General features: G+C 44.5%; 1 protein-coding gene across 3 annotated transcripts in view; it reads right to left on the bottom strand.

Annotated features, from left to right (window-relative positions):
- RAP1GAP2 (RAP1 GTPase activating protein 2) overlaps nt 1–24,006 on the bottom strand; it is a 941,171-nt gene that overhangs the window by 113,870 nt on the left and 803,295 nt on the right. For all 3 annotated transcript variants that reach the window (XM_078679320.1, XM_078679318.1, XM_078679319.1), the window contains one exon: nt 10,309–10,443. In XM_078679320.1, coding sequence (XP_078535446.1) covers nt 10,309–10,443 — 135 coding nt within the window. The remainder of the gene's footprint in view (nt 1–10,308; nt 10,444–24,006) is intronic.

Below are 24,006 nucleotides of genomic sequence, written 5' to 3'. Positions count from 1 at the left end.
TTCACAAGGCGACGCTGCATGCATACCATGCTGCATGCAAAGTGATAAAGACACTGATAAGGTATTTTGTAGAATGTACTTTAGGACATGTAATACTACCTGTATTAAATGACTGAAATAAGACCACGGATTACAGTTTCAGAAGTAGAGTACTTTATTTTTCTTATTTACACAGCCAGAACATGACTAACGATCAACGCTGTAATGCCGATCACCAGTGCCCACCAAAGAGTAAATGGCAGTAAGGAGAGAGCTCTCACAGTTGCGTCCGTCACGAATACTGGGATGTCCTGAAATGGCAAAAAAGCCATGAAATCCATTTTCAGATGAAGACACAGAAGCAGTTCAAATTATACAGTAAAATAATTCAGAGTTTGCAATATAAACTATTTGAAAATAGGCCCATTCTTCCAGGTAATTTACCTAGCCGCAGAAATAGACCTGGGAGCATCCTTCCAGATGGGGTGGAGAAGTGGCTTCACTTGGTGAACACGGTACTGAGTTAGCCATAAATAGTTTAACCCAATACTAAAACAAAGTACATATTTGCTAACAAAATCAGTCCAATTTTCTTCCCATGCGCATCAAGAGATAAAAGTTAGAAGGTAAGATTGGGTGATAGTAGTAACATGAGACATACAAGTTAACACCACTTTAATTGCAAACGCTGCCACTGAAAACCCATTAACCCCTTCGCTGCGGGGGTTAATCCCCCGCTGTGCTGGGTGGGAGGGAGGCGTGCACAGTGCCAGCATGCTCATGATGAGCTGAGCTCGTCATGAGGCACGGCGCTCATGTGCTCATGACGAGCTCAGCTCGTCACAGGTGCATTACCTGCCGTGGAACGCTCAGCACAGCAGGGGAATTATCCCCGCATGCGAGCGTTCCACGGCTCATGACGAGCTGAGCTCGTCATGAGCACCGGAGCGCCGTGGCTCATGACGAGCTCAGCTCGTCATGATCCTCAAAGAGGCTAAGGATATTGATGGACAAGTCCATTTGTCCTCCTTTAAGAGGTGCCTCATAAGGTTCTAGAAGAACTGCAGCTGGTATGGACAGGGGTGACCCTTCCATGCAAGTGAACTATTCAACAGTCACATTAAGCAGGCATCAAAATCAAAGTAAAAAAATGCAGATAAAAAACATTAATCCGGCCATTAATAGTGGCATTGGCTGCAAGGTTTGCCCTTAGCACCATTTATTTATAAGTATTCTAGGCTACTTTTTCTTGGGCACAGAATGGTTATTCCATTATGGAGTGCAATGAGATTTTACAAATGTTTAATGATTAGATGTAGAGAAGCGGTTTCACCTTAATCAAGTTTTTTTACTTGTGTTAGTTAAAAGTGCAGCAACAATACCGATTACCTATCAAGCAAAAAGTCCAGTTGGTGGTTAAAAGGTACACATAATATATAATTATATTTATGTTTTGACAATCAAAATACACATGACTACAACCAAATTAACAGAGATTGAGCACAGAATAATATTATAGAGATAGGGTCTTTATTTACATACAAATGTCACAATACATAATAGTGCAAATAGTCTGTGCCCCTGTTTAGGTCTGGCCTGGAGAGAGATTCATAAGTAAAAAATAAATACAAAAATGCATACATAAAGAGGCCTTCGGTCATCCTTCTTCATCCAGTCTTCTTTTCAATTGTAATTCACATTATGCCTCAGCCCTCAATGGCATGAGGCAATGAGCCAGCCAACTTCAGACTTGGCTCTCTTGCTCTGGGTGGTGATATTTAGTATGGTCACCTGTGCACTTCCACCTAAAAGCAGTGCACTTCAGTGCAGTTGGGCCAATGTTTTTCCTCTCCATTATTTATACTTTTTTATATTTTGTTGTATTTGTGTGTTTAAACTATGGGTGCAGGTCACAATATTTCAATACTGATACTACCTACATTTGGCCAATAAAAGTCTTAAGGCCTCATGTTCAAAATAGTTGTGCAGTCCCAAATCTTGCATTTTGCAAAACCATAGAGCCTGTAACTACAAAACTCATTTCGTAAACTGGAAAAAAAAGCTTCCAATTTATAAAAGAGATTTTGAGACTCCTAACGGATTACAATTAGTAAGGGGTGCGAAAGGGCGTACCCTCTCAAATGCTATTTGTAAATACATATATCAATGGTGTGTGACCACACTTTGTAACTAATAAACAAAGTAGAAGTTATTTTAAAAAAAATAACCCTGATTGTGATAGCAACTTGTGTGGAGGTCTGCTGTGCCTTGCAAGATACTATACCAGTGTTTGTAGTTAGTCACAGTAATCCCAAGTAGTGGTCTGCCTAATCTATATTCATTAGACATGACATTGTGGGACTCTCTTCTAATGGGACCATTGCAATGCGACCTAGTAGTACACAGGTTGCATTGCATTGCACAATGACAAGCAGGTCACAAAAATGTGTTAGGCATTTTGAACCCACTATTTATGATCTGTTTGTAGACCATTATTTTCCTGTGGTCTGTATTAAGATTAAAAAAGTATTTACATACCTCATGTACGCTCATCTGCCTGGTAGGAAACACTCATAACATTATATTATAAATAAATACAAGGGTTACATTTATTTAAAAAAATGTAATTTGTATTACAAACCAGATTTATGTGGTGACCAAGGCCAGACCCACTGGTTTTGCTAATGGCTGTTCTATCCCTGCAATTGTTACAAAGGGACCACAAATAATGATAACTTGCTTTGATTCTGAGTACTGTTTTTTCCTCAGATAAAATTAAGCGGATTATTGCTAGAATCAAACAAGAAATTGAAAGCAACCTTTGCATTGTTAATCCATTAATTTTAGCATCAACCTTTGGAGAAAATATCCAAAGGGGGAACCAATGCAAATTGTAATTCCATTGTGGAGATTGTGTGCCCGATTTATCACCGAACCTTAAATGGTCACTAAAATATTGCTTAAAACTAAACTCTACAACGTATCTAATCATTTTAAATTGGGAACTTTCTGGCAGAAACTTTGAAGACCCTCATTTACAGCACGCACAATTTCCTCTGTGGATAATTGTTTTAGTTACAACACCGTCTATGTATCTAAAAACATTAGTCATAGAATGTGGTCCCAATTTTTGACATATTCTCCACAAAAATCATTTAGCACTTACTCCTTAGACACTTTTTCCCACATACCAATTTTGTGTACAGAATAAAGTACAACAATAAGGAACAAACATCAATCTAGCTGGAGATTTGTTAATTTCAGGTAGTAATTATTTAGTATATCAAATACTACTTAATCTCTCTCTAACTTTTCATGTTGCCCTTTTTAGGCCAGCTACATCACAATCAACTTTTATTTTCTAAATATTATTCATGGAATATACTTAGGTGCCGATTGCGAGGTAAATGTAAATGTATTTCGATTTATATAGCGCACATTTCACCCAGGGGTCTCAAGGCGCTTGCTTAGGGAACCCGTCCTGGTATTCCCCTGTGAGAGATACCCCGGCAGGGTATTCACAAGGTGAAAGCCAGGCATCCCACCGCGAGGGGCCGTAGTGGAGATTAAGCAAGCTATTGCCCAGAGACGCAGAGTGTGACCCTGTGAGTCGAGTAGGCACCGGAGCGAGAATTGTCGAGTCCGTGGAATTTTTGAGCCCGAGACCCGCCGAGGCAGGGAACCGAACCCTGGTCCACGGCTGATCTCAGCTTCTGGGTCTGCCGCCTCTAACCACTGAGCCACACTTCTCCTCTAAATCTGAAACTGTTCGGAAGAAATAGGTTTCAGAATCATTTGTGAGTCCGAACGACCGAGTAAGCTTCTCAACATCGTTCGGTCGGACTCACATTGACTTCCAAACGAGAACACAGGCTCCCACTGAAAAAAGAGGTGGTTTGGAAAAAACCTTACACCATGTGGCAGGCACCAAATGGTGCCTGTCACATTGTGCATGGTTGGGAAGAGGGGTCCCTTGGGTACCATACAGGCCTCACTTGGATGCCTCTGGGTGAAGGGGGGCCCGCAACGGGCTCCAAAAAACACATTCCGATAGCCGTTTTGTGTTACCAGACAAAATCGGAACGGCTGTCCAAATCAGTCATCATAATCGCTCGTTCGGAAGCAGTGTCCCTAAGCTGTACAATTCGGCTCCGAAAGACTAGGGCTGTCCGAATGCCTTTCGGAATCGATTTGCACTGCCCGAACAGTTTCCGGGCATCATAATCGGGCGTTGTGAAATATGTACGATTCGTTCGGAAAGCAGGGTTTCAAATCAGATTCTGCAATACCAAATCCCATCCGGAGCTTTTCCGAACCTCTTATTGTGAACATTATATATTACATTTTCTGTGTAGTACACACAATCTGTATGTTAGCAGTTATAACCATCATAAATAGGAGTATGTGAAATGTGTAATAAAGGCTTTTACCAACTTTATGAACTATTTTAAAGAATTGTCAAAGTTGCCTTGTATATGAAGTTGATAAGGTATTTTTTCAAAAAAAATTACCTTAAAAATGTAACAAAAGCAGGTTTAAAAAAAAAAATACATTTTAATGTTCCACAAATGTAGGCTTTGCAAACATAAATTGCAGCAGGAGGAATCTGAGAAAAGTGAAAAAGTTTAAATAATTGTGAAAGTGTGGAGTGTGTCACCTTTGCAAAACAATGGCCGTTATTATATGTTGTAAACAGCTTAGTCCAATTCCGAATTGGGGAAATAAGCATTATATCCTGCAAAACTAAAACGTAAACGTGGTTACTTATATAGCGCACGTATCACCCCCGCAAAGGGGTCTCACGGCGCTTGCTTAGGGAACCCGTCCTGGTATTCCCCTGTGAGATAACCCCGGCAGGGTATCCACAAGGTGAAAGCCAGGCATCCCGCCGCGAGGGGCCGTAGTGGAGATTAAGCAAGCTATTGCCCAGAGTCGCAGAGTGTGAACCCATGAGTCGAGTAGGCACCGGGGCAAGAATTATCGAGTCCGTGGAATTTTTAGCCCAAGACCCGCCAAGGCGGGGAATTGAACCCTGGTCCAGGACCGATCTCAGCTTCCGGGTCTGCTGCCTCTAACCCCTGAGCCACACTTCTCCACTAATATTTGTGCTTTAGAAGGTGCATTCAAATAGACTTACTAAAAGTTTCGTAAATCATAAACCTATTGCTCCCGGCACTTCAAGCCCTTGGGCCCTATGTATCAAGCTAAATTGCGTTCGCAAACACAGAATTTCAGCGTTTCAGATCGTAATTCAGCTTTGTGCTATGTAGGTAAGTTTAAACCTACTCGCAAAATAAGGAATCGCAAAAATTGCAATTCCTTATTTTGCACAAGCATTTAGAAAATCGCAATTTGCGATTCTCTAAATGCTATGCTAGAAGGCATCGCAAATTGCGATATTGTCTTAAGGAATCCCTTAGGGCATGTATGTACGCCACATGTGCACACATGCACATTTCAGGGGTGCAACAGGGTGTCCTTTTGGCAACCTTGAAATTGCATTCTCAATTTGCGATTTTCTAATTGGTAATCGTAAATTGAGAATGTCTTCCCATTCATTGCTATGGGTCTCCTAGCTCATAAGAATGAATAGGAAGGTATTCCTTATTTGCGAATCTCAATTTGCGATTCGCAAATAAGGAATATGTAGGATTCGCAAAATGTTAGCAAATCCTACATACATTGCATTTTACAATTCTCAAATAGCGATTCTCTAAAAATCGCTATTTGAGAATCGCAAATGTATCCTTTGATACATATGCCCCTATATTTTTTCAAGCAAGAATATCTATTCGATGCTATACTGCATTTTCCCCCTGAGAAAAGTCACATATGGCTGCATTATATTTAGTGACAACATTAGAAATATACTATTATTGATTTAATTATAGTTATATTTGGTGCATCAGTAAGAGCCACAGTCCAGTGAAGAACAGAATTTGATGGCCAAGAACTACAGTTAAAAGAGAACCAGGACCGAATACCCGGCAGCAAAGCTCATGGGGAAACAGAATCAATGCTGAAGAGCTACAATTCATTGGACAACACAAGCTAATATCTAACATCAATTAACCCTTGCAGAAACACAGTAAAACACCCAAAAGCTGCCCCCCTTGTACAAACACCAAAAATCCAAAACAACACCCCTGGTAGAAACAGAATTCAACACCCAACAGCTACTTTTCATGGGAAACAGCTACAATTCAATGGAATACATAATCTACAATGTAGCAGCTATACCCTATGAGGAAACAAAACCAAATACCCAATAGCTACATCTGAAGTTGGCATATAATCTAATACTCAAGAGCTGTAGCTCATGGACCCAATACCCCAGATCTACAATTAATAGGGAATCAAAAGCAGGTACCCATAATTTACAGCTCATGAGGAACGGATATACAATATCCAACAGTTACAATCCAGAGGGAACAGAATCCATTACCCACCATCCAGTGGGGGAAATTAATCATATATCCAAGAGCTACAGATCATGGAAAGCAGAATCAAATATATCCAGTTCCCCGAGCTCTACCTGAAAATACATTATCATTGAACCATAACCCCATGAGGAAATAGATTCCAATACCTTACTGCCGTGCCCCACGGAACACAAAACAGCTACACCCCAGTGGAGATACCAAACCACTACAACACAAGGGTAAAAAAAATAATCACTACCCAACAACAACCCAATATTCATCAGCTAAAACCAATGAAGAAACACAATTCAATATCCACCAACTGGGGAACAAGAACATGTTATTTTACAGCTGCAGTGTACAGGGAGAGGAAACCTGGAGCTATGCCAAACATTCCCAGAAAGTGAAGAAGTGATATCCCAGCCCCCTCAATCTACTAAAGTGGGTTTGTATTAACTCTCGATGTTCAAAGGCCATGTATTTCAAAGGCATAGCTCAACCTATTTAATACATGGTTTAAATGGAATTAAATAGCTAGTTTTATTAGCACAAGGAGAAAAGTGCACTCAAACCCAGAATTAACTATACACAGAAGAAAAGGAAGACATACGGATAAGAAGGCCAAATATTTACAACAAACAGAATACCTGTGCTGGTAAAATCTGTCCTGGTGCTCCCACGCTATACTATGCTTATTTGCACGCAAATACTATACAACAAATTAAGATTTCATCTGGTGTTCTTTCCATGTTCTTGTTTAAAATGTCTTTAGTTGAGTCTAAACCCTAATCATAATCATAATATGGGATTCAGGGAACTCGGCAGTGGCCTCTGTTTTGTGACCAATAAAATACTAGGCCTTGGATAGTTTGCGGAGTTTTGCTATGCGGAACTTCGCAAAGTTACAAAAAATCTACGCAAAGTTCTGCAAGTGGCAGAGTGTAGTGCGAACTGCAGTTTGTGCTGGTGTTCCTGCCTCTCGGGTAAAAATTCTACACAAGCAGCAGAGATGATATATAATCTCTCATGGGCACCCATGGTTGCCACTCTCTCAGGCCAATCAGAGATCGAAGGACCAGTGGCTTGCTTCCACTTCCTTGATATACAAATCTTGGCTGTGTAAAGGAGGTAGCCAGCCTTCTTGAATAGAGCAAACTTGTTCCTGAAACCTGGCTACAAAAGTTTAGATGACCTTTAGTATGTTTTTTTTCCCTTTTTTGCACTTCTTCATCTCCGGTCTGTTGGTGTCCTGGTTGAAGTGCTGACCTTGTCAGACAGATAGAGAGAATGCCAGTCATAATGGCTTTGCAGATGGTGTTGTTTTTTTGAAAGATGGTGCTGGCTGACAAACTGGAGCCAGAAATGTTCCAGTGGGTGAGCCATTTCTTTTAAACTAATAGTGCCACACAGATGAATGTTCCAACCCATTGAGGGGTTCTCCGTTGGCATAGGCTACCCAAACAGTGATTATTGAAAGAATGTACTGTAACTTTTGTTTGTTGGTTAAATATTTCATGGCAACTACTGCTAAAGTTACTGTGTGTAAGACAACAGCCAGCTCAAAGAATCCACAGCCACTGAAATAGTGCCTAGAAGTTCTTACCTCTACTTACCAAAAGCCAGTATAGTATCATGATCCAACAGCTATAAGTGCTCATCAGCAGGGTGGTGATCCAGCCTAAGAAGAATACCCCCTCGCACAAGCACCTTCATTGTTTGTGTACTCTCTGACCTTCTCTTTCATGCAGAGATTCATAAACATAAATAAATAAATAAAATGTTTGGCCTATTCCCGCGGACCCTCCACTGTTACCATCTGAGTCAGTTCGCAACTTAGGAGTTTCATTTAATGAAAATCTGACTCTGGAGACACACATAATAAAACTGTGTTGAACTGTTTCTCCCTCATTAGGGTTCTGAGGAAAATTCTCCCGCTGCTTCCTGCTCAAACATGTTCCTTGGTAGTTAGGAGCGTGATTTTGAGGAGGTTAGACTACTGTAATTCTCTTTTGTTGGAACCCTCTAAGTTTCTAACAGGTAGACTGCAGAGAATTCAGAATATGGCAGCCAAGTTGGCTGTGTCGTGACCTCGGCATTCCTACTCTTCCCGGGCTCTTGCGGAGCTACATCGGCTCCCCATGGTGCAGAGGATTTATTTTAAATCTCTCTGCGTTGTGTTTAGGGCACTGCATGGTTTGGGTCCCTTACCATTGCAGAGTAATTTTGCTGGTATGCCCCTCCCTGCTGCCTTCGGTCTTCTTCAGCTTTTCTGGTGAACGTACCCCTGACTAGAAGAGCTAAGTTGGGGGGTCAAGCATTTAGTGTTGCTGCTGCATGACTTTGAAACAAGCTACCTCTGGAGCTGCGACAGATAAACGATCCCTTTCCCTTCCGTAAACAAATAAAAACCTGGCTCTTTCCACAAATGTAACCTCTAGCTGCTAAGATTACAGTTGTCTATTACTGTTTTTTTCAGATCTCAGTTGTTCGTTACTGCTACCTCCCTCTTTTAGCGCCAGGATGCCCGATGGGTTGCAGTGCGCTTTACAAATCTTGTTTACATTACATTGCACTACATTACATTACAAACAGGTGACCAGGTTCAACAGCTGGACTGAGAAGCCACTGCCAAGGAAGTGGATGGTCTTCCTCTCTGTTGTTGGCTCACACATCCTTTCTTATCATCGTCCAGACAGCATTCTTGTCCCCTATATGAATTTGGGTGGTTCCCTGATGCAGCATCACTAGGGCATCCATATTTTAATGGACCAACAAACACTAAGCCTCAACCAGGAGCTAAGCAGATCTTCCTGTTCTTTTTATAGCCATGCCAGAATTCCAAGAACTTCATTTGTAAGAGTTCCTTTCTTGCTACTTTGGGATTTTCCACTGTGTTCCTTTTTGCTGTAACCAGGATGGATTTTCAGTGAAAAAGGAATCGCACTGGTAAATTAAAGTAATGCTTCCTGCACATAACAAAGAGACACTTGCAGGCTATATTTCTCAACTTTTCATGCAACACAACGCAGCAAGCCACCTTGCTGTGCTGCACTGTGGGAGAGGCAGGAATGCACTGTATTTAACATAATATAGCTATTCCTGTTCCCTGCCTGCACTTGAGCACAAACTGCGGCCTAGTACCAACAAGGTGTCTTCTGGTATTGCTTGAATTGTGTATGAATCTAGCCCTAATGGAACAGTTGGAAGCACTTGGAGAGCCACAGATGGGTCAGGGCCTCTTTTAATGCCAGAATTTGTAACCACATTTATTGGTCCTCTCTGCATCAATGGCCATCACCTCAGTTTTATAAGTGTTCAACTTGAGCTAATGACAGCCCTTCTAGTTCAAAATCTCTATTGGATGCACCTAGAAATTGAATGTTGCAACCTTATTACCTAAGAGGAATATCTACTTCTTCCAATCATGTCATAGCTGAATACACTCATGTAAATGATGGAAGAGGGTTAGACAGCCTGCACGAAGGCTAAGGCCTTAAATCTAAGAAATGAAAACTTTACTGACGTCATTTGAAAAAATGTTTCAGTTTCACATTGGCATAGGTAAGCATAACCTCAATGAAATTTGTGGTTGAACTGTCAGAGTTTGTTTTAAATAAAATTAAATGGTATAAATATCACTAAGACTTTTTCTAAATCCAGTCTTTTCTATCCATATTTCTTCCACCCTGCATATCTCTATCCAGTCTTAGAAATGAGCAGGTCTCCCCGAGGGACAGGAATGGCTCATTCTGGATTTTAACTTGCTATTTTATAACAGGTAGAAATGTGTAGGCATTGCCATTGATGGGAAGGAGGGGTATGAAGCCTCTTTAGTCTTCTTGCACAAACTGCAGCAAGGCATAGACTTTTGATAGCCTCCAGTAATTCCATCACAACTTCTCCTTACCTTAAAAGATTCCAGAAATCCACCATGGCCTCCGTTCTCCAGCTTGTCCTCCTCAGGCCCCAGACCCAGCATGGCCTGCGTGTGCACGTGGAGGTCATCATGGAGATTGTCCAGCAACGCTGCTCGCGTCCGGTCCTTCAACAAATAGACAGTAATAGATTAAAACAGTGCAGTGGTCCAACTGAGGCAGTGTGAATAGTTCAATACACATTGCAAACTCCTCCCAAAATCTCACAGGTGATGCTGCTTCAATGGTTATTCATGAATCTACCTTTATATGTTCATTTACTGCTTTAACTTCACACCTACAGTTTTCAATACAATTATGTTAGCTCTTCAAAAAGATAAAATGTTATTTTATTCATAGTAGAAGGGTGAAAATGAATTCTTCAGTGGCACATCTTACATCCTATTTTGAAATGTGTTCTCTAGTTTTTCTCAAAGCTGTGCTAAAATCCAGTCCATTGACACACTTTTAGTTAACACATTATTAATTAGTGCTATTTTCAGGGCACTAAAAAAAATAGAACAAAACGTAACAGAGAAATAAAATCTGAGGACATATTTAAGAGAGGCTTGCGTCATGTTTGCACCACGCAAAGTGGTACATGTGTGACGCAAGCCTCTAAGTCAGATTCATGAAGTCGCGCAAAGCCACATTGCTTGGCTTTGGATGCCTTCTTAAATCTTGAGTAAGGCAACACAGTGCAAATTGCAGCGTTACCTACTATGCGCAAGGGAGGCGATCCATGGAGGTGTTCCCACGCAACGCCCATGGTTTTTGAACCACTCCCAGATTTGCATGGAATTGTAAACCTGGGAATGCGCCAAAATCTTACGCCTCCCCAGGTGAGGTGTGAAATGCCTCTCAGAATTGATAGCTTTCGTGCAGGAAGGTGTCCCTTCCTGCACAAAAACAATCCTGCATGTAATGGAGGCACCCTTGTACAATCATGTTGCAAGGGTGCCTGCATTGGTGCTATGCTGCCAAAACTGGACCAGCAAAAGGGGAAAGGGGAAAGGATACGAATGCGCCATTTAGTATAATATGGTGCATTCCTGCCCTTTTCCTCTGGTGCAGCGTGGCGCAGCTTGGAGACTTGCTGCACAGCGCTGCATCAGAAGCTCATAAATATGCCTCTGAGTATATTCACACCTGGGGTAAAGACAGAAAACATTAAAAACAGTGCTTTGAGCCAGTGGTTGATGGTGGAGGCCACCCACACTCATTTTTGAGGACCACCACTTATGGGACTCAAGCAACTGGTGACCACCCCCACCCACCTCGCCGGAAACACACTCGACGCCGTCTTCTCATCCAGCAAAGACATCGCCTTCAGCCACGCCACAGGACTCCACTGGACGGACCACAGCTGCGTCCACTTCACCTTCAGAAGAACGACGACCCACCACCACCAGCAACAGGTTGCCCGAAGAAGCTGGAACAAGATCACAGCCGACCAGTTCGCCGTTTCCCTGAGTCAGCACCCTCCCGCCAGCTCAGCGAACCCCCTCTGAGGACCCCGCCCAGCAGACCCGGCAGCAAGAAAGCCCCATGGTTCACCGACGAACTCAAGAGCTCCACGAAGAACTGCCGAGCCCTCGAGAAAGGCTGGAGAAGGGAACCTAAACCGGACAACATGACCACCCTCAAGCTTGCCACCCGGAAGCACCACCAACTGATCCGCGCCACCAAGAAAACTGCATTCAAGGACCGACTGGACAACAATGCACACAACTGCAAGGAACTCTTCAACATCGTGAAAGAGCTCTCCAACCCCAACGCCGAAAACAACGACATCACCCCATCGCAAGACCTCTGCAACTCCCTCGCCTCCTACTTCCACAACAAGATCGCGGACATACACAACAGCTTCAGCAGTCAACCATCGCACACAGCGACCGCAGCAACGCCACCCACCACCACCCTCCGCGCCTGGACTCCGATCAGCACCGATGACACCGTCCGCATGATGAACTCCATCCACTCCGGATCTCCGACCGACCCCTGCCCTCACCACGTCTTCAACAAGGCCGACGCTGTTATCGCACCCCACCTGCGGGACATCATCAATACCTCCTTCGACACAGCCACCTTACCGGAGAGCTGGAAGCACGCCGAACTCAGCGCTCTACTTAAGAAACCAACAGCGGACCCCACCGAACTCAAGAACTACCGCCCCATCTCGCTCCTCCCGTTTCCAGCCAAAGTCATCGAGAAGACCGTCAACAAACAGCTGGCCGCCTTCCTCGAGACGAATGGATCCCTCGACCCCTCACAGTCTGGCTTCCGAGCCAACCACAGCACCGAGACCGCCCTGATCGCTGCCACCGATGACATCCAAGCCCTGATGGACAACGGAGAAACAGCGGCCCTCATCCTCCTAGACCTCTCCGCGGCATTCGACACTGTCTGCCACCGCACCCTAGTGCAGCGCCTCAGCAACGTCGGAATTCAGGAGAAGGCACTGGAATGGATTGTCTCCTTCCTCGACGGAAGAACACAGAGAGTCCGCCTACCACCGTACAAGTCAGAGGCCACCGAGGTCATCTGCGGCGTCCCTCAAGGATCCTCGCTGAGCCCCACCCTCTTCAACGTCTACATGAGCCCCCTCGCGCCCATCGCACGCCAACACAACCTGAACATCATCTCCTACGCCGATGACACCCAGCTAATCCTCTCACTGACCAACGACCCCGCCGCTTCCAGAGCCAACCTTCACGAAGGGATGAAAGATGTAGCCGAATGGATGACGACCAGCCGCCTGAAACTGAACTCAGACAAGACGGAAGTCCTCATCCTGGGCTCCTCGCCCTCCGCCTGGGACGACTCCTGGTGGCCCCCCGCCCTGGGCACCGCACCCACACCGACAGACCACGCACGCAACCTGGGCTTCATCCTGGACTCCTCCCTCTCCATGACCAGACAAGTCAACGCCGTCTCCTCGTCATGCTTCAACATCCTGCGCATGCTATGAAAGATCTTCCGGTGGATCCCCACCGAGACCAGGAAGACGGTCACCCAGGCCCTCGTCACCAGCTGACTGGACTACGGCAACGCCCTCTACGCCGGAACCACCGCCAAGCTCCAGAAGAGACTCCAGAGGATCCAGAACGCCTCAGCCAGACTCATCCTCGACATCCCCCGACGCAGCCACATCTCCGGACATCTGAGAGACCTGCACTGGCTCCCCGTCAACAAGAGAATCACCTTCCGTCTCCTCACCGACGCACACAAAGCCCTTCACGACCAAGGCCCGAGCTACCTCAACAACCGCATCAACTTCTACGCTCCCAAACGCCACCTCCGATCAGCCAGTCACGCCCTCGCCGCCGTCCCCCGCGTCCGAAGATTGACAACAGGAGGAAGGTCCTTCTCCCACCTGGCCGCCAAGACCTGGAACTCCCTCCCGACCGACCTGCGCCTGACCCAAGACCACCTCTCCTTCAGGAAGAAGCTCAAGACCTGGTTGTTCGAGCAGTAGCAGCACCCCCCCCCCCCAAGCGCCTTGAGACCCTCCGGGTAAGTAGTGCGCTATATAAATGTCCATGATTGATTGATTATTTTTTCACATTGAACAAATCTCGAGAGTAAATGATGGTCAGCACACAACTGAGGAAGACGGGAACAAAAGTTACCAAGCAGAGCAAGCAGGAATCTGCAAGAGTGAGGTAATGGGCAGGGAGTGTCTGGAAGTCGATTAAAGAGGCATGAGGTGTCAGCCTTGCTATTGGGCACGCCGGTGCAGCTGCACGCTTCTGAGAAAAGCATTGGGCACCAGCACTTAGGGGCCTATTAGGATGTCGGGCGGATCGCCACCGCCATGCAGGCGGTGGCAATCCGCCCGACATTTGTCGCCGGCCGCCACCCATTTCCCCCCGCCATATTACAATGGCGGGGGGACCACGGCTGACGTAAACACCCGGGCGTAAAAGGGTTCATATGGCTGGCGGTGTCTTTCAGACATCGCCAGCCATATTAGGATGGCCAGGATCAGATGCCTTTCCGTGGTGGCAAAGGCATGCAGTCTTCCCTTTGGGAGCCCCCTGTGGGCCCCCATCGTGAAGGCGAGTGGGGGGATGCACATGGGGGTTACCTCTGGTACCCCCCTGCATTTGCATACACAATGCAGGAGGCACCGGGTGGTGCCTGCTGCGTTGTTTATGCAAATGCATCACAAGCATTTATAGCATTGCGGCGGGTGCTGGTGTGAAAACCGCACGCCGCAATGTTATAAATGCATGATGCGCCAGCCACTGTGGCGGGCACATCATAATATGCTAGGCGGGATCACCGCACAGCTCGCGGGCGATCCCGTTTTCCGTGAGGATGGCATGAGGGCAAAGTCCGCCCGCCATCCTAATGGGGGCCTTAGTCTTCAAAAAATTAAACATTGATTAAAAAACAACCTCATTTGTACTTCCACTTTATATGTTTCTTTTTTTATATAGTCTGACCACATCCAAGGTTGATGAATCTATCTGCTTTTACACATTCATGGACAGCTTGATAATCACAGAAAAAGTTTTTCGAGACAATGATTTTTCTTTTTTAAAGTAAAAGAACATTATTGTATTCATATTTTATTCATAGTGAGAGAGTGAAAACAGAATCCTCAGTAGCAATTTTGGAAACGTTTTCCACAAACAGCTTGTTTTATCATCCCATTCCCATTTAACATGATTTCCTTCACTCTTTTCTCTGGTCTTCTATGAGAATATCTTTCCAGCTCGTTCACAGTATTCATAATGTTGCTGCTGCTGAATCTCCCTAGCGGTTTCCACCTACTGGTGTAATTCCATATTTACTAGCGTAGTTACAAATACTTGAATCTGCAGCTCTAACTCTTCCAATTTCTTCATAAGCAAATGGTCTTCCTCTCTGCTTTTGGTTATAGTGATCTTTTCCCCTGCTGATTATCCCTGATAAAAAGGCCTTGTAAGCATCCCCAAAGGCCTTGTAAGTGTGTAACTTCACACTTATTTATGAGGCCTTGCAACAGTTTTGCGCTTCCGTTGCGTCACTTTTTGAGACGCATCGGCGGCGTAAAACATGCCTCCTGTTGCTGCCCATTTACAAAGTGATGCATCACTTTGTAAACCCCTGCGCTACATTGTACATGCGTGAGGTATAATGTATGCAGGGTGGGCGTTCCCACGTAACTAAGCCTCGTAGAAATGGCGCAGTGAAATCTACAAGATTTCACAGCGCCACTTCAAGGATGCAAATGTGCCAGTAGCTTACGCCTGTCTTACAGCAGGCGTAAGACTGACACGTCCTTTCACATGGGGCTTGCCCCATGTGAAAGGTCACATTGCTGGAGTTGCGTCACTTTTGTGACACACTGCAGCAATGCGCCACTTTTGCGCCTACAGATACATCAGAAATACTGGCATATCTGTAACTCCTTGCAACAGGATACGTCATACAGTAAATATGACGCATCCATGATGTCACAAGGAGGGCGCACTGAGAAGTGACGCGTTGCTGCTTTCACGCAGCAATGCGCCACTTCTCATAAATGGGCCTAATGTGCTTAACAACTGATGTGTTTGTGTTTTTTAATGCCATTATTCGGTTCCTGTCTTTTAGTAGTTCGGGATCCAGAGTCAATATACACATGTTTTCTTGTATTGGGCTATTTTTCTCTAATTAAACTACTGTATTATCTGATAGGTGTGCTGGAATTTGCTTTATATCTGTCACCCTTTCATTTAACATAACAGAGAATGGGTGACTCATTGCTTCTACCTATTTATGGCAGCTCAATCAGCTTGGCATCAGGGAAAGAGATGAACAGTACAGCTATCATATCTCCTTATGATACAAGTGAAATTAGAAGTACATATTTTGGAATGGTCTAAGCTTCCCTTTGTAAGCTAGATGTATAAAATGTCATTAGCTAAAAGAGCAATTTCAGAGTTAACAATCAGCTTCCTGAGAAGATGGATAAAATCTAAGCCACCATAGTGATTCTATGTCAGGACCAGAGGCTTCAGATTGTGCTATCACTTTCCATGCTTTATTGCACAGCAGCGATTTTAAAACTTAAACTTGGACACATTTCCCAAACACCCTTGGCATAATGGCCAGAAACAAAACAGAGAAGGAACCAACATGTCTCTCAGACCATATGACCAATCACAGCCCAGGAACCCTCTCCTAGTCTGTCCTTTTTGCCTTGCTCGTCCTCTTTCTTTGCTGCTCAGCAGCCTCAGAAGAGTGTTTTTAAAGTGTTCTTTACTTGTTCTTGAAATTGTCTGTGTAAGGCGGCTGTGGGACTGCTGGCAGCGTCCTGCGCCTGTCTTTTGTGCTTGCGCATTGTTTATGTGGCCATAGCGTGTTCAGTTTGCATGCGGCCCTAGCGCGTTGTGGCATCTTACCTCAGGCTGGCAGTCGGCCTGCTGTGGTGAGCGCTTCAGTGCGCTTCCGCTGTCCCCGCGCTTACGGTCTATTCCCAGCGAGTTTTAGCTGTGTGGCTTCAGCTCCAGCTCTTCCGTTTCCCTGTCTTTGCGGTCCCATGGGTCCGGTTTTGGGCTTACGGCGCCCCGCTGCTGTACAAGATAGTGAGGTATGGTTGCACCCCATGACGATGATATTAGATATGGCTGAGGATGCCAAGAATGCTGGAGCCCTGATTTTGCCTGAGGCCCTCTCTGGGTGGGCGCAGAGAGCGATAGTCTTCTTAGGAAACGCAAATTGCGCGCTTTCGACAGAGCGCAGGAGGTCATTTCTGATTAAGGTGGATCCAAAGTTGGGAGATTTGGCAGATTCAGAAGCTGGAGCGGTTGCTCAGGGAGGTTTGTTCAGAGAACCCTTCATAAAAGAATTAGGAAAGTTTGTTAATACTTTCATGTCCTTAGATCAGGCCCAATCTTCGATCAAAAAGGTTTTTTTCTCACGGGTTTTCCGTGGGGCCGGTCGAGGAGGGGGCTGCTTGACCAGCCAGGTCCCCAACTCCAACTCTTTCAGGGGACAAGGCTCCAGGCAAGGGCAGTCCCAAACACAGGCCATTACTCCAATTTCTACCCATCCCATTGCAGACGTTCCTGGGGCAGAGGTTTCCGAGGCAGGGACAACACCGCTAATCCCGGTAAGTCTCTCTTCTCTTTCCGTGGTGAGAGTGGGGGGCCACTTGGCTATTTTTCTGTGTGTGGCAGTCGATCACGTCCGACGCTTGGGTCCTCCAGACCGTGCAAGGGTTTCAGGTAGATTTCTGTGGCGAACCCAGACAGACCTGCCCGGCCAACCTCGTTCAGTTTTCTCAATCTGAGGAGATCCTGATAGGCGCGGAGATCTCTGCTCTCATAGACAAGGGTGCTATTTGCCGCACAGTCTCAGATCCTCGCGGTTTCCTCAGCAATATGTTTGTGGTGGACAAGACGGACGGGGGCAGTGTCCGGGCTTAATCTGCGTGATTTCAACCAATTGCTGGTTTACCGCCATTTCAAGATGGAGGGTATTCACCTCCTTCGGCATGTGCTCAGGCCTGCGGATTGGATGGCCCGCCTGGATTTAAAAGATGCTTACTTAGCCATCCCTGTTTTGCCTCCTCACAGAAAATGTCTGCAATTTCTCTGGCACGGTCAGGCTTACCACTTCACCACCCTCCCTTTCGGGCTCGCCTCCGCTCCCTGGTCTTTCACTAAGATTCTCAGGCCGGTGGTGGAATATCTCATGCGCCTCATTGTTTACTTGGATGATAAGCTCTTGCTGGCCCAGGATCTGGGAACGCTTTGGGAACAGCTCCAGCAGGCTGTGTCTCTATAGGAGGGTTAGGTTTTGTCATGAACACCAAAAAGTCCCTCTTGGTGCCAGTTCAACGCGTCATTTTTTTGGGCTTCGTGGTCGATCCAACGTCGGCAACTCTCAGTCTTCCTCCACGGAAGGTGGCGAAGATTCGACACGAGCTCTGGCCGACTTTGGTCAAGGGCACAGGTCCCCTGTAGCAGATAGCACGCATCATGGGGTTGCTGTCAGCCTCGATCCAGGCTATCTTCCCGGGGCCCCTTCACTATTGGGCCTTGCAGTGGCTAAAAGCCAAGCACTTACGGAAGGGGCTCACTTACTTCTATCCAGTCTCCCTTTCGGAAGAGGCTGTGGAGGAAATTTGGTGGTGGCTCTCCAACATGGAAGCATGTAACAGGAGAGCGATTGTTGGTTCCACTCAAGACTTCATCATAGAGTCAGATGTGAGCAAGTCGGGCTTGGGCATCAGGTGCAGAGATTTCTCCACAGGCGGTTTGTGGTCACCCCAGGAACAAAAGCTTCATATCAACTGCCTAGAGCTTTTGGCAGGTTCTATCGCTGTGCGTTGTTGGACCAAGGAAAGGGTCCAGTCTTGCATCCTTCTGAAAATGGACAATGTTTCAGCGGTTAGGTATATAAACCACCTAGGGGGTACTCGCTCAAAGGCGCTTTTGTAACTTGCAGCGAAACTTTGGCAGTTTTGCCTCGACAATCGGGTCGGGAGAATCTGGTGGGCGATGGCAGTCGCGCCATTTTCGAGATTCCAGCCATGATCACGAGGGTGTCGGCCCAGATCCAGTGACAACAAGCCCGCATGGTTCTCATCACGCCCTTTTGAAGGTCTCAAGTGTGGTTTCCGGTTCTTCTGGAACTTTCTTGGGATTCTCTGATCCCACTCCCCCGCTTTCCAGAGCTTCTTCTCAATCCGGACGGGGTTCCTCATCAGATGGCTGTCGAAGGATCTCTCCACCTAATGGCGTGGAGGATTACACAGGACGATGGTCACACCCGGGCCTTTCGCAGTTCGCTGAGAACGACTTGTCCAGGGCTTGGTCAGATAGTACCGTCAAGGGTTATCGTTCGGCCTGGACAAGAAGTTGTCGTTGGTGTGTGCGACGGGGTTGTGATCCCGTGGGCGCCGGCGTGGTCCACATTTAGAATTTTTGGCACACACACTTAGCTCAGCAGGGTCTCGCTTACAGGTCAGTTAATACATTCCGTTCGGCGAGCTCAGCGGGGCATTCCCCATTGGATGGCAAACCGGTGGGAGAACATCGTTTTGTTTGTAGGCTATTGAGAGGTCTCCGTTTATGACTTCATCCGGAACCCAGGTACTCGGAGCTCCGGGATGTCAATAGAGTGCTTAATCTGTTTCTTTCTTGGCAGCACAACAAATTTCTTTCTCGCAATGAACTGTCTGTCAAACTTGCAATGCTCCTTTGTTTGGTTTCATGTCGCAGGGTTTCGGACGTGCGGGCACTGAACATCAAGGGCAGAATCTTCTCTCCTTCGGGGGTGTCTTTCACTGTTATCGTAGGACTAAAACACATTCTCGAACGATTGAGTACCCAGGGTTTCCAGACTCTCCCAAGCTTTGTGTTGTGTGTTGTCTGAAGGCATATGAGGAGATGTCAGAGGATCTACACCCTCCTGGAGAGCGTCAGCTCTTGATTGTGCTTAAAAAGCCACACAAGGCAGTTTCTTCACCCACTATCACACGTTGGGTGCGTTGGGTTATGCAGGAGGCAGGCATTAGCCTACGACAATTTGGGGCTCATTCGGCAAAAGGCACTATGGCCTCGAACGCTTTTTCTCTGGGAGCCCGTTTATAGGACATTATGAATGCGACAGACTGGTCCTCAGATTCAACTTTTAAGAGGTTCTATTATAAACCGGCCATTGATATGGTCCATTTGGTGGTAAGTAAGCTTTGAAGCAGCATAATCCGAAGCCTTCGGTCCTGACATAGTATGAAAAATGTCCTAGCTAACGTAACGGAAAGTTTGAATTCTATTAAGAACTCGGAGGCGAGGGTTATACCACCACAGATCTCCACGAGATTCCTCCCTGTTGGAGTAAGTATGTGTTTTTCTTTTGACGTTGTTTCTTATCTGCTGCATTGTTGTATTTTCTTAATGCAGTAGTCTGGCGCTGATGCTTAAACCTGTTCAGGGTTTTGTTAGTTGGACTGTTTTGATAATTTGCAGTGTGGCTTTGTATTCCTCTGGTGACTGATTTGCTTGACCTTTCTGGCCTTAGGTCCTCATGTATTCTTTTTTTTTTTTCTTCCAGGAACAGATTCCGGAAAACAAGACACTTGGTCTGGAAGACGGTGCTTTGTCGCAAAGAAAGTGGATGAGCAAGGATAGACTAGGAGAGGGTTCCCGGGCTGTGATTGGCCATAGGGACTGAGGGACAATTTTGTCCCTTCTTTGTTTTGTTTCTGGCCATTTTCCCAAGGGTGTTTGGTAAATGTGTCCAAGTTTAAGTTTTAAAATGGCTGCTGTGCAATAAAGCATGGAAAGTGATAGCACAATCCTTGCCTCTGAGTCCTTAATAGAATTGAAACTTTCCATTAAGTTAACTAGCAAATGTTTCATTACTGTGTGGATCATTAAACATACGGTTTGCCAATGTGCGGTGCGGCATGAATTTCCTCATGCTATCATTTACCTTTTTCCGTATGCAAGTTAGTTCATTTGGAATTTATCGAGCTGCCCTCATTTTTAAGGTAAGCTGAATACAATCCTTTAGGGCAACAAAGAATAGAAAAGTTGTTTTACTTTTGAAGCCCTTTAAGCACGTTTAATTACTGTTGAAGCCCTTGAAGCACTTAACAATAAGACTAAGAATTTACTATAACAGTTTTGAAAATGTATACCTAAAATCAGATTTCCATCAAAATTCATGCATCTTCTTTTAGGACCCACATGCACAAATTTGTGAGGGAAATTAAGACACAACCATTTTCTAGAAGCAAAATTTCACTGTTAAGAGTTTAATCTAATAAACAATAATAGAAGCAAGTGTGTCTGAAGACTTGGGGAAGTCAAATGGTCATGGAGTGCAAACAAATCTGCTTAATGTGCCATTGATATATTGCTACCTCAATCAGATAAATCAATTTGTTTCAAGATCAGATCAAGAACAATAACCAGCGAATTACAACTGGATATGTAGCACATGTTTTGTGATAAATAGCTCAGAAATTAAACCATTTGCTGGATAACAAAAACAGTATAGTGCTACTGGTGTTGTTATACCACACTCACATATGGTAAGATGGCTATACTGGCTGTTTTCAAAAGCAGGCACCAGAGATATAGGTAATTAATATGCCATCTCCATCTGTAAAACAAGAAAGAGCACGATAATTTCACCCATATAAAAAAAATTTTTTTTGTTGTTGTTGTCCCCTTGAGTTTCCGATTTCGCAATCCTTATATGCTCTTTCTTGTGTTACAGATGGAGATGGCGTCTTAATTACCTACGTCTCTGGTGCCTGCTTTTGAAAACAGTCAGTATAGCCATCTTATCATATATGAGTGTGGTATATATTTTTACAGAGTGACTAGTACAAATGTTTGGTCCTGAGGAATGTCTATGAACTCCGTCTGGAGTCTAAGAAAGGCGGATTGTGAGAGATAATTATGACTCAATATTTTTGAAAATATCAATTTTTAAGACCTTTAAAACATGGACAATAATGTGTGTTTGTGTGTGTGTGTGCATGTGTTTGTCTGCATATATATGTAAACATACCAACGGAAATCCAGCAAACACTTCACTGTAACTGACTTAAAGCACCTGTACCCGACTATTTACTACAGAATACATTTATTAGGGGGGGTGTAATGCCCCAAACACCCCTGCTGAAGCTATGCCCCATAAGAGACATTCCTATTGCAGTGATGCCACAAATACATTCTCTACACAGTTACTCAGATGAGCCCGGCGCCAGGATACATGGCAACCTTTGAGAGACTATTTAGTGCCTAGAGACCAGGATGCATAAATTGTTAAATCTACCAGATATAAAGTGATGCTAAAAGAGACAAAGACAAGAGCACCCTTGAACTAGTCACTTATCAGGTAGGCCAGAACAGTTAGACTACAAGGGACTACAAAGGATGGCTGATGTGTGATTGATAATTGGCGATCACACTCTAGCATTCATAGAATCAACAATCTCATGAAATATGCATTACCCCGTTTAGTGTAACAAACTCAGTATGTGACTATGCAATACCCAATCAAAGCAAATTGTTGTTGACAAATATTGATGTTCATATTGTAATATGATGAATGCAAATGACAAAATATACTTTTAATAAAGAAAATGTGGAATTGTAAAAATGAAGGTAGCCAGCGTAGAAGAAAAAACAAGATGAAAGTTTATTCTTTAGTACCAAGTAGGAATCATAGGTTACATGTATTGTAAGTTGTAAGGTAGCAGTCCCACCGGGAGCAGCATCCCAGCTGCTCAGCTCACACACACCAACTGACATTCCCTCCACCGGGCACACATAACATCCTATAACATCACACACACTCTGGCTGAGCAGCAGGGCAAAGAATACAAAGGAAGAAATACATGGCAAGAAGAGCAGGATACCACACAAAACATTTTATTTTTAATTGGCCACCTCACATTTTAGTTGTCAGCTTTAACTGTCTGTTGGCAGTCATATTATGTCCAATTTGTCACATATACCTTTAGAGTAGACTTTTGGTCAAACCCTGCTCTGCATGATTGGATGACTGTTATCTGTCTCAGGCATCTGCTTTTGATTTTAAGGCTTTCCGCCCAATTCTTCTATTTGTCCTGGCATTGGAATTTCAGACTCACAGTGTTCTTATTGGTAGAGTTGTACCGTAAGACTACATTCTTGAGGCACTCATTTTGTATTGTATTGAGCACTCGCTAGGAGTGTCTGATTTCCTCGTTCTCTTCCAATGATCTTTCCTCCGCCTAATACATGTGTGTAATGCTGGCAATCTTAAAATCAGTTTTCTTTAATAGAAAGCACAGTACATGATTTGCAGCCTTGCGTACACATAGGTCTTTGCACTTGTAAAGAAAACAGCTCATCATTTTAGAACTGTGTCTTGTTTACAGTGCGTGTTGACACATGTATCCATGACAATGGGCTGTTCAAGTACAATGGTCAAAGTGTTGATGTGTAAAATACACTATGGAAGGAGTTTCTTCTACTCCTTACATTATATTTTACTTCTTTTGATATATAGTATGTATCGCTCTTTTCAGTATGCAATTTTCCTGGTGAAAGTTTTTGGGTGTTAAAAAAGGAATATAAACTAATGCATAAAAGAAGTGGTATTTTAAAGTTTGACAACTAGATCATAGATTAAAAATAACATAAATAATTTTCGAGTACACAAATGCCTGATTACGAGTTTGGCGGATGGAATGCTCCGTCACAAACGTGTGCATATCCCGTCCACCAAATTACAAGTTCTATAGAATATAATGGAAGTGTCGTTTTGTGCACAAGATATCCATAACTTTTGTAATGGAATAACTGTATCCACCAAACTCTCAATTAGGCCCTAAGTCTAACAATGTTTAAGTTTTATCAACTGATCTAAGAAGTACCTTTGGCTTTCCCTGTGTTAATGAGTGATAGCAATACTAGTCATCAGCCAATGCTATAAGGCTGCAAATGTACAAGTTATGAGCAGAGGGGAATTGAAAGCTGGGGACCGGAGTAGCGAAGTGGCTTAGGACATGTCAACTAGCTGTGCCCTAAACGGACGATTCTGTAAAAGGATAAGTGGGATAAGAACTGCCACACATCAACATCTTGGAGATAATGTGAAGTCAGCCATATGTTAATACCTCACATGAACTATACATTTGAATCATACATAACCTTCCTGTTGTGATGGTAAGAGTGAAGAATTGTAAGTAAAACGCAGCTTATACA

The sequence above is a fragment of the Lissotriton helveticus genome, chromosome 3_1 (assembly GCF_964261635.1).
Source record: "Lissotriton helveticus chromosome 3_1, aLisHel1.1, whole genome shotgun sequence".
Taxonomy (NCBI): Eukaryota; Metazoa; Chordata; class Amphibia; order Caudata; family Salamandridae; genus Lissotriton; species Lissotriton helveticus.
The sequence above is the reverse complement of the archived record's forward strand: the minus strand, read 5'-3'. Positions and strand labels throughout refer to the sequence as shown.